The sequence below is a fragment of the Adiantum capillus-veneris genome, chromosome 26, assembly GCF_014529385.1.
Source record: "Adiantum capillus-veneris isolate H3 chromosome 26, ASM1452938v2, whole genome shotgun sequence".
Taxonomy (NCBI): domain Eukaryota; kingdom Viridiplantae; phylum Streptophyta; class Polypodiopsida; order Polypodiales; family Pteridaceae; genus Adiantum; species Adiantum capillus-veneris.
In genome coordinates, this window is record NC_140956.1 from 118201215 (window position 1) to 118212946 (window position 11732).

Below are 11732 nucleotides of genomic sequence, written 5' to 3' on the forward strand. Positions count from 1 at the left end.
AATTATGCAGGTTTTCATGAGCAGATTGTCTATTATACAAGATGTGAAAACCAGAATTTGGGTTGGTTATGTAGGCTATGGAGATATTGAATTGCTTTATTATTTTTAGACATGATTGCCTTTTTGGCCTACCCAAAGGTCTAAGGCCATAGTGGTGGTTTGCCTTTTTTCTTAGGGAAAATGTCACATGTGTTTTATAAATAAGTGTGAAAAATAAAAAATAAGGTATGTAGTTTTGAGTGGCTCTTGAGAGGATAGGTGCATTGGATTTTGAGTGGTGGTCGTTGGGTGCAAGTTGCAAGTTGGAAGGCTTAAAGTGGGGTTGGTGGGAGGGGCTTATAATGAGTGCATGCATTATATTTCTTCCCTCTTTTGGAGTGGAGCCTCCTTGAGCTCCGTGGAGGGAGGTCTCCTTAGGGTTAGGGCTCATGATCATGAATCCTTAGTAGGGTAGGCAAGGCTCAAGGGGGGCCGACTTATGGCGGTTCTTGTTCGTGGGTGTGCGTTGTGCATGGGGCGTCTTCGTGCGCTTGTCTTGCTCCTCTCTGTCGTCCTATTCGTCGGCCTATGGCGCTTCTGGGCCGTGCTCTTACTCTGCTGTCATGTTCCGCTCCTGTAGTGTTGTCTTGGTTCATGCATTACGCCATGGGGGCACGTCACCCTGCTCGTCGATCTGTGGCGGTTTTGGGTCGCGCTCCTGCTCCGCTGTCTTGCTCTGCTTCTGTAGTGCTGTCGTGTTTCTTGCATGGGGTTGTTGAGAACATGTTGGCTTGTGTGGAGTGGTTCCTCTCGTTGGTCTATGGCGTTGTTGGGCATGATTCAGTGCCCTGCCTCTCCGCAGTCTTGCATTGTTGTGGTTTGTCGCCCTACTTGCGGATCTAAGGCACATTTGGGCCGCGCTTGTGCTTTGTTGTGCCTCTCTGCGGGTGCCTCGTGTTCTTGGTTCGCTGGTCTATGGTGGATTGGGGTCGTGCCTTGGTGCTGTGTTGCTCTGTGTCTCGGGGTTGTGTTGCTCTGTTTTTTCGTCCCCTTCTCCGATCTAAAGTGGCCCTTGAAGATGTGGTGTCGTGTTGCTCTGTGCATTTAGGGCCTGCTGCTTTGTTAGGACGTCGCCTTCGTCAATCTATGACGGATCTTGGATATGGATCTGTGGTGATGCTGTTGTTTTCGATTATGTCGTGCTGCATTGCCTTCCTCTACGTCGGTCTGTGGTGGATTGGGCCGTTCTGTTGTGTGCCGTGCTGCTCTGTGCATCGGGGTTCTTCTGCTCTGTTAGGACGTCTCTTCGGACGACCTGTGATGGATCTTGGATGCCGATCTGCTCTGCTGTTGTTTTCGTTGTTGTCGTGCGTCTCCGTCGGTCTGTGGTGGATCGGGGCGTTCTATTGTGGAGCTTTGCTGTTGTGTGTTGCGTTGCTCTGCTGTGTCGTCCCGCCTGCCGGCCTATGGCGGTTTGGTGTCACATGTGCCTCGTCGCCGGCATTATGTGTTGATTTATGGTATGTTGCAAAGATACTTTTTTTTATTTGAATTGTTGCTTTGTATCTGTTGGCTGTTTTGTTTAACAATTTGCTGTTTTTTTACAGGGTGGTACGGAGCCATTGACGGGATTGGATGGTTTGGGTGGCTTAATGTATGTCGAGGTCAAGCACACTTTGTTACGGGCTAAATAATTTGAAGACTATAATAGATGTAACTTTTATGGTGTCGATTAAGTTTGACGTTGCGTAATGTTTTCGAAGTTAATTATTTCTCGAAGTTTGTCCAATTGTTGTTGATAGACTTTATGCTTTGGTTTGCTATAAAAAAAATTGGTGTTGTGTTGAGGTGCTTTTAATTAAAAACGATTGGCTCCACATTCTATGATGCAATCTTGGTCCATGATTTAATCCTATTGATGGATTATTTGGACTAGCTGACCAGGTGGTTAGGTTTTGGGGATTTTACATTGAAAATTTACGGCTATGCGGTTATCTTTTTAATGTAAAAAAATGATTCAACTTTCAATATTAAATTTGATTGTCTCAAGGTTCATTATTAATATTATAAAGTAAGAATGAAAATAAATCCGTTTTGATGTGATGATTTAGAATCATTTACTTCAAATTTTTATAAAGTTCTAACATATTTGTTTCTCTTCTTTAGATTTCTTAATCTACTGAGTTGTAGTTCTCATTTCATTTGCAGTCTTGCACTTCTCTTCTCCTCTCTCCTCTCTCTAATAATAGTTCAATTTATTTAGGATGCACCTGTCTTCTCTTCTCTCCTCTCTCTAGTAATAGTTGAGTTATTTGTAGCTTTTATTGTTATTGCAAAAGTTGAGGTAGAGTTAATTGAAAGAGCAGCCCTCTCTCTCTCTCTCTCTCTCTCTCTCTCTCTCTCTCTATCTTTATGGAGTGTATAGGTCGTGACCCAATATTATATAATGATAGATGGTAACAAATCTAAAAATCTGCATTTACTGCCAACTTTTGAGTGGAACTTTCAAACTATCTTTCTTGAAGTACTCAAGATTATCCATTAAGTTTCACTCTTTGAGTTGTTAGTATATAAAAGCTAAAGGTATTTTGAAGAACCATCACGTTTTACAAGCCTCCTATTCTGAGATCACTCTTGTTGAGAGTTTTACTTCCTCTATAGTACAGTCTTTTAAACTTTATAGCCACATCTATTATCAAAGAATAGCATCACCCTCTATACCAAGGCGCTATGGATTCGAATATAGATGGTAATATACCTCTGCATTTCGTTTCCTCTTTTGGTGCTTAAGAGTCTTGCTGTCTTGCTTATCTTGAAAACTGTTTTGAACTTGCTCTTGATTATAGATGCTTTCACTACAAATTCAAGCAATGATTACTTTGAAACTTTAAGCGCAGCTCCTAGAACTGAAAACTTGCATGAAGTTGTGTCTGAAAGTGGTGGCCTTGGATCGTCAAGTAGTTTAGTGGGTTCTCCAAACTCGGCATTTAAAAATCTTAGTCCCAAAGCCAAGTTAAAAAAATCTCCAAAATCTGTTCAAAAAGCTCTTAGTATTGCAAGAGGAATGGCCACTGTGAGAGGTTAGCTTTGTTTCCAATTTCTGTGGCTTACCAATGTGTAATTGATAATAATAGTATCGTGTGCCATGTGATGTAGGGAGAAAACCACTTAGCTCTTCTGGGATTGCCACTTCCTCCGTCGGTGTGAGTCGTTCGTTTGGGCTTAGCATCTATTAAAGAAGATCCAAGACCTATTGTTGATTCTTTTGAATCTCAATTGGCATTGAGTCAATCTACGTCCGAGCTTCTTATATATGAGCTTGCTGATGCTATTAACTACCGTTTTGTCTTCGTTGGCAAGGTGCTTGCAAAATATGGCACATACAAAATCCAAAAAGCAAATTACAACAGATTTTTGAAGGCTGATCTTGTGGACAAGGTTGCACATCATACTATCACTTTTGTTGTGGCAGAAAATTATATTGAACAATTTGTCAACACATTTGTGGAGGGTGATTTTATACGTATTGAGGGCTATGCGCGTATGTCGTACGTGTCAATGCAAGGAACTTGCCGATACACCGTGTGCGAGCCACAAATGGCTCCAAGCACACAACAAGCCTAAACTAGTAAGCTCAAAGATAACGATGGTGTGTCACTCACCGCTCTACGCTTGATTCGTGGAGGATTCCTCGCCGCGAAGAGGAGAAGACGCCATGCTCAACTGCCTTGCCGCCGTCGTGCCGCCGCAATGCTCGATCGCACTCTCTCTCTCTCTCACGCATACACACACACACAAGGAGATGAAGAAGAAGAAGATGGAGATGGAGCAAGAGCACACAAATAAGAGAATAAGTGAATTTTAGGTTTAGTTGACTTTTATATGAGCTCGCTCCATTCACACTTGGGCGCCAAAGCTTAGCCAACTAATCCCTTGAATGTTCCAGTTAGAGTGCGCCTCTCATCGGCGATCACTCTTACCCTTTTCTTATTGGACTGACAAGCGCGGTACCTGACTCTACAAGTAAATAATACAATGTACGTCGTAGGTGATAGGAATGTGCGTGAGGGTTAACATGCCCCCCTTTCTGATGTAGATTCCGTCCTCAGAAGCTATTGAGTTAAAGCTCGTTCGTCGAGGTGGAAGAGCTTTTGAGATGAATGTCCTTAGCCTCCTTCAGTCATTGAAAAATCAAACAACATTGGCACAATAATTGCATTCTCATAAGCAATTAAAAAGCATATGCAGTTGTAGGCAAACAATTTGATTGGTAACAGAATTTTAACACTAGGTTGGTAACCTAACATGACATAAAAGTGTCCTTTCAGAGTTTTGAAAAAAACCTCCAAAACCATAGTAGATCCACTCATTTTGTAAAATCCTTTCATGAGGTTATAGTTCAAGGACTACTACACATGGAAAAAATAAGAAACTTGTAAAATTTCTCATATTTTGGTCACACCAAGCTTCCAAAGTTGATGGACCAGTACATTTTCATCAAAACAGTCATTTCTTACGTTTTGTTGCATAAAAATAAGATTAGGGATTTTTGTAGGACTTGAGATAAAATCCCTAGTTAACTTCAATGGGTTGGTGATGAGAACATATGATTGCTTCTCACTCACTATTTTTTGTTTTGCCAAAAGAAATAGGTACAAAAAAGTTGAATTTTTACCATTCTGCAAACCTATCATCAAAGTTTCTATAGCCACGCTCAATACAAATAATATATGCATCTTTTCTTAGTTCCCTATTGTCCTTTAGGCTCATAAGGAGCCATGGAGCATGTCAAAAGAATAATATATCTCTTACCAAGGGGAATCTTGGGGACAAAAATGAAGTGCTAAATACAGCAAACATGAAAAAACTGGGTTCAACATTATGAGTTGTAGAATCCCATAGAAACTATTCAATATCTAGCCAAATTTGATCCTTATGACTAGATATGGTTACTACCTACAAAATGCATGTAGTTGTCACAAGAAACTAGAAATATTGAAAAAGCTATACTTGATATACTAGAATGTTTTGTTTTCTTCTATAATTGAAAAAATCAACCATCGTTGTCTACTATGCAAAATAGGGTATTAGGTGCCCCAAAACTCAAGGAATATTAGCTTTATGTTACAATATGCGACATAGAAAATCAAAAATGCATTTGGATATCATGAAAGCCACCAAAAAAATCATAGAAGAGCTAAAATTGGCTAAAAAACAGGATTTGACAATTTTTCTAATTTGGTCATAACTTACAACTTTAACATTTATTTCTCCCTAGAAGAATCAGGACATGTTGAGGACTACTAAATATAGTTCTCTAGCATTATAGACCTCACAAACATGAATTCTAGAGTGGTATAGTTGCAAAAAGTTGAAAAAAGCCAAAAACAGGACCCGTTTTTTCACACAGTTTAGGTTGTGAAATGTTGTGCAAGGACAAGGTTAAAGATGGAATTGATATTCCAAAAAAATGTCGAGTTTTTTTCAGCTCATGAGACAACTTTCTAGATAGATAGCACCTCAAAATCCATTTTGAAACTCTTGACATAATTCAAGGAAAATGGTCACTTAACAGGACATAAAAGTGTCCCATTACCAACCTAGTGTTAAACCATTTGTTACCAATAAACATTAAATTGCAATATAATCAAATGCATAAATAGCTGTAAAGGTAGAAAATTAAACAAGCCTGGGGTCGCTAATTTAACGATCGCAAGGCACTAAAGATCGACTATTAATACCATGGGTAAGCTTCTTAATTTTCTCTGGTCAATTAAGTTGTTTAATCGCGAGAGCCAAGTATTTCATGTTTGAGGTGCTGATTAGAGGCTACACCTAGAAGACCTTGTGATTAAGCTACGATAAAAGGAATTTCTCATGAAATCATCGCCTGACTGATTACCTTTTCTTTGACCCCCCAAAGTCTTTTCACAGTGATTCAATTTTGATGTGTGTGCTTATTTTGTATGCCTTAGGTTTTTTGCTTTTCAAGGAAAAACGCCCACATTGGGAACCTCTAGGGCTCTAGTACCATAGGCGATACATGTGAGTGAAGTACCAAATCAAGCTGAGATTTCTCTTCCAGCTTAAGATTTTACATTGTGGCACTTTGATTTTTTATTTTGTCATTTTCAGCATTTTAATTTTGTAACTTTGGGGGGTCATATAACATTGTTACACCTCCCCAGACTCATCACACTAGTAAACTCCCTTTATAATACTTAAGCTAAAGGTCAATAGGGTCAAGCCCACTAGAAAGCCCTAGTACATTTCACACAATGCTGCCTAAATCGGATTAAGAACCTAAGTAACCATTAATTATTAGGAAGGCGTTCCCCATGGTATTAAGAGAAGATCTCTAACACCTAGCTTAGTCAAACTAGCTTAGTCAGACTGCTTGATTTTTAAGCCTAGACAAGTGATTATGACAAAAAATTACGTTGAATTTCATGTTTGGTGCTAAAAAAGGCACTAAATATTATGCTACCAATCACATTCAAAGCAGACAATCATAGATGCAAAAAAGATAAAGGGTAATGCTAATGGACAGAAAACACATGTTTGTATTGATGATCGCGCTTGATTTGAAAAGTGGATGAGAGAAAGATTCCATGAAGGTCCAAATCCTAACCACAACAACACGTTCCTATACACACGAGGAAACACAAAGAATACCTCTAGGAGGCACATCAGTGGGAAAAAAGAACTTTGCTAGTCACTCAACTTTAAAACAGAAACACTCCTATAGTACTAATTCTACCTACCCTCCATCACTCGAGTGATGAGAATCAAAGGTGTTTTATGGCATAGGTTTCTGTTTCAGTGTATCGGATGTGAATGTGTAGGTCTGAGCCAATGTTCTGACTTTTATTGTGCATACTCGTTTGCTAATTGCTCTTGCTCTTTATTTTTTTTGTTTTTTTATAAGTATAAGGACATATATATACATTCCCTAAGATTGGGAGATTAAGAGGTCAGGGAGGAAGATTGAGAGGGAAGCAAGTGAATGATGGATGTTAGCAAACACTCCCCCCTTCCTTGGGTAGATTATACCGTTTGAAATGTGCTCGTCACCCTTTGAAACCAATTGTTCCAGTTGGTAATAGGTGAGGATTTTTGCCAGTAGTTTCCTATTACCTTAGGTGCCTTGTCGAGTTGCAAGGATGGTAACATACTCTCCCAGGATCGAACTTGAAGTGGTTCATGAGGTGATTCTTGAACATTGGGAGGTGTGGATTCCTTTGTAGCTTCATGGAGGTCCACCATTGTAGGTGGAGGCTGTGGAGAAGCTTTTACCTCTATGGATGCATTACATGAGGAGCTAAAAGCTTCATGGGACTCCCCCCTTCCTGAGCTAGGTGGAACAAATCGTTCTTTCTTCGGTACCCAAACTAGCTCTGGAGCGGGTGTGTAGCGTTCTGTGATTTTTTTCTTTCCACAATCGTTAATTTGTTTTGGAGCTACAGGATTGGGCGCACATGGGTCAAGTGTCTGATAAGAACACAATTTACGTTTTGGCACCCAGATTTGATCATTTCCTTGATAGTAGCCTTGGGCTTCCAATAGTCATTTTTTAGCATCATCCATGGTCGCTAAAGAAGATTTAGGGACCCATTTGTATGTGTTCTTTGTCATATGAGGATGAGTCTTGTCAGAAGCTATATGCATTGCTTGTAGCATATTTAAGGGTACGAGTGGTGGCATTTCATCCCTCTCGCGTGTTACCCAGGTCGTCCCCTTGTTTCCCCAAGTGTCTATGGTTGCTGCTAGGTGGACCCAATCCACATTGTCTGACTCAGTCATCCCAGGTAGTACATCCATATAAGGAGAATCTTCCCCAACATCAGTGTCCGCTTTACACGTGTAACAATACTGCAATGAGGCCGAGTGAACTGTGGTGTCAGATCTATGATCAATTATAAACCTGTTTCCTAGAGGATGTGCTCGACCCGTCACAAGATCCACTTGAATGATAGAATCTTGGAACTGCAGGTAGACATGGTTTTTAGACCAGTCATGCACCATTTTTGCTTTCCTCATGAAAGGACGTCCTAAGATCATCTCCGATGCCATAGTGTGTTTGGAGAAATCCATAACAATGAAGGTTATCCTTATTATGTGTCCAAAGACCTTGATCTTGAGATCTTCTAGCATCCCAATAGGTTTAACAATAGACCCATTGGCCATCTTCACTACTATGGTTGTGGTCGCAAGGTGAGGTCTTCCCATAGTTTCCCAGCAATTTTTAGTCACAATGCTAATCCCAGCGCCACCATCAAGGATTCCCTTCACAGTTAATGCCTTAGTAGTGATTGGTATGGACGCATTGGATTCATCACCCTCAAAGTATTTTCCCAACTTGTTAACATGTATTTCTATAACAAGGTTCTCATCTAGGTTAGGCTGTGGATCTAAGTGTTCCTCCTCTGTTGGCATCTCCCCAGCTCCATCCATCTGTGCAATTTATGGTAGCCCAAACTTTAGTTCTCCATTAAGGAAGGCTCGAAGAGCTGAGACTAGCTCCAGGTCTTTATATAGTTTGGACATGATGGTGGTTCTAACTTCTGAAGACATGAAATCCATCAATTTGGCAATGTTTAACGGCACCTTTTGGCCTTGATTCCCTTGACGTGGGGAAGATGGGATCTCGATTTCTTCGATAGGATCAAGTAGTCCCTCTGTAAACATTCTTTCCATCAAGAAGTGAGTACGCCCACTTTCCCATGACTTTAAGTCACTTTCTTCTTGGATGACACTAGGTATGGCTAAGGGTCTATGGTCTTGGTGAGGTTGTTGTTGCGTAGGGAACACGATGTCTGTAATCTGGATCTGCCTAGGTGCTGGTTCTAGATCCCTTTGGGTATCTTCTACCAAACTCCTTAATTGCTTGACTCGCTCAATCTCCTCTGTAGGGTTTGGATAAGTTCCTATCTTCTTCTTGGATCCCTGCCGATGTGACTCATGAAGATCTTCCTTGTTGGTTTCTATCTTAGTGGTTGTTTTGATCTCCATGGTTTCTCCTGAAACAGAATCCTCTTCAGCGTCATTCATATATACGGGGTCGTCACCAGTCCCTATGTTGGTCTTTGAACTGGGGTCTGACTTCACTGCTTTTTGCGATCTCTTTCTTTGTGTTTTCTTCTTTTTCTGAGATTGGGCAATTGATGCCGTTGAGGCAGTCCGGGGCGGGCAACAAGAAGAGCAACCTCTAGACACCCTTCAAGGCTCCCGTGCTGCTCAATGGGACTGGGGCACAACACAACACAAACCAAAACAACAAACCCACAGCCAAATCCCAACTACACAAGGGGCACCACCTAGTTTAAGAGCGAACTAGGACGCAAAAGAGGAGAATCGTTAGAGCAACCCACAAACAAGCAAGGAATTTACACTAACCCTAACACCAATGGAACACTCTCACGCACTAAAACACGAGAGAGAGAGAGAGAGAGAGAGAGAGAGAGAGAGAGAGAGAGAGAGAGAGAGAGAGAGAGAGAGAGAGATGGTGTACAACTTAGCTTCAACTTTATATTTTGCACAAAAAGGAACTTAGAGCTTGCGGAATCAAGTGACAAGATTTGGTTATAGCATCACTAGCACATTGTCTTAGGGTTATGGGAGCCCTCTCACCATCCACCCTCTTACAATGGTAGCCAAACAATAGCCAATGAATCACAAGCAACAAAACAACAACCTTCAATGAAACAAGTCACCTTATGAAGCTGAATGAGTTTGCCAAGCCAAATTGGAGGAGAAGCGTGAGCCTTTGGACATGAATTGCACCCAAAACTACCAATTCATTGATGTTGGGGTAGATACAACAATGGTTGGAAGAATATCTTCTACTCACACTCACTCAAACTATCTCAAGTTTTTCTATGCACCAAGGTGATGGTGTATAGAAAGCTTACTCTCTCTTTACAACCAAAATAGAACTGGCGTGTGATACGCTCAATCTAATGTGCAATGGTATAGTGATGTCTTTACAAGGAGGAATGGGTTCTATTTATAGGTTTTAGAAACCTTGATTAGGATTAAGCCTAATCAATTTTATTAGGAAAGATCAAGGATTATGAATTTCAAATGAGAATGGGGTCTCTCTTTTCTCTTGAGTCACATGGATGTGGGCTCAAGTAAGAGAATTATTGATGTGGTGAAAGGAGAGAAACTTCCACGGGAGTGAGTGAATTTGGTGTACTTGTGCGGTTGCCTACTCCATATGTTGATAGTGTGGGTGCATTTTTACAAGAGAAGTTAGTTGTTAGTGGTAATAATCACTAGAATTGTTAGTGATACATTTACAATGGGTAGGATGAGTTGATTTGATGAAGGAAGAGGGGTGAATTAAAAGAGAATCATTGAGATGGTGAAGCTTTGAAGAAGCTTGAACTCACCCTTGTGTGGATTGTGGAAAAAATGACCGCTGGTCTTCTTCTCTTCTTCGCTTCTTTACGTCGCCGCCAAGGTTGACCACCACGATGAAAAGAGGATTTGTTGATGAAAAATCCTCAATTTTCAGAAGTTATCATGGTTAAGATGCTGAATTTTAGATATTTTTAGGAGAGGTAAATGAAATTGTAACATAGAAGCAATAGAGAGAGACATGGAGAGGGTGTATGTATGTAGAGGTTCATAAAAGAACTATAGGGATGAGAGAGAAGGGTAATGGTGAAGAGGGTGGGAGAAGCCATGGAAATTGCAGGTTTGAGTGAGGGAAGGAGAGGGAGGGATGTGTAAGAGTGAGTAGGTGTGTGGAAGGGTGAGAGAAGACTAAGGGCTACTTGTGAGAAAAGTGGGCAGACTGGGGTCCACTCAAAAAATCATAGTTCACCGCTGGTAGCTCCAAAAATCATGAAAAAATTTGAGGTGATTATTCAGAGCGTGGGCTACATTTTCTCTTTTGACCATTGCTCCAAATTCGGAGTGGAGATAGGTGCCAAAATTCTCACCAAAAAGCCTTTTTTTTATGCCTGCAAAAGTCTTTTAGTGGCCCCCTCCTTTGTTGAATTTGTACAATGCATCCAAGAGTGAGCCCCTCCTTTGTCATATTATAATACAAAGCATCCAAGTTGCCCTTGACCCATGCATGGAGGAGGATTATTGGTGAATAAAGAAATATATACATGGTGGGACTAGTGTATGGACTATTCATGGACTTTAGCTCAATGAGCACATGGTGTTAGAATAATGAGTAAAAATAATAATAAAAATATGGAGGAGTTATGGATATGGAAAGATATTGGAATCATATGATATGGTCCCTCCTTGAATTATTTTGGGTGAAAGAGGAAAAGGTATGCAAGTAAATAATATAATAAACGTAACCAATGAGTAGAAATCAATTTTTTGTTTTCACGAGGGTGAGGGTGAAAATGTGGGAGTGATTTGTATAAAGGAAAAATATGAGGTTAGAGTATGTACATATTGGCAAAAAATATAATTATGGTGTAAGAGGATGAAAGAAGGTGTACATAGGTTTAATAAAACACACACCTAAGTAGAAATATTTAAATAAAATACCAAAATAATAACAAAAAATCCCTATATTTAGGCCATATATACAATGAAATATTTACACACAAAGAGGTCATAATATACTTTTATTTTTATTTTTTTTTATTGTTTTGGCTCAACTAGCCCAGTGACTAGCTAGCTGAGGGTTTTCAAGAAGATACGGGAAAAGCCCCCTAACTCACACACGCCTATGTACAGTGAAATGGTAGGGATAGCCATAGCGTTTGGGTGAATTTGGT

At 40.3% G+C, this 11732-nt stretch overlaps 1 protein-coding gene across 1 annotated transcript; it reads left to right on the forward strand.

Moving 5' to 3' along the window:
* Positions 1-398: 398 nt before the first annotated feature.
* LOC147424055 (uncharacterized) lies at positions 399-1709 on the forward strand. Its single transcript, XM_086501885.1, has 2 exons — positions 399-1499; positions 1587-1709. The coding sequence occupies exons 1-2, from the start codon at positions 955-957 to the stop codon at positions 1603-1605; spliced, it is 564 nt and encodes a 187-aa protein (XP_086358011.1). The 5' UTR covers positions 399-954; the 3' UTR covers positions 1606-1709.
* The last annotated feature ends 10023 nt before the right edge of the window (positions 1710-11732 follow it).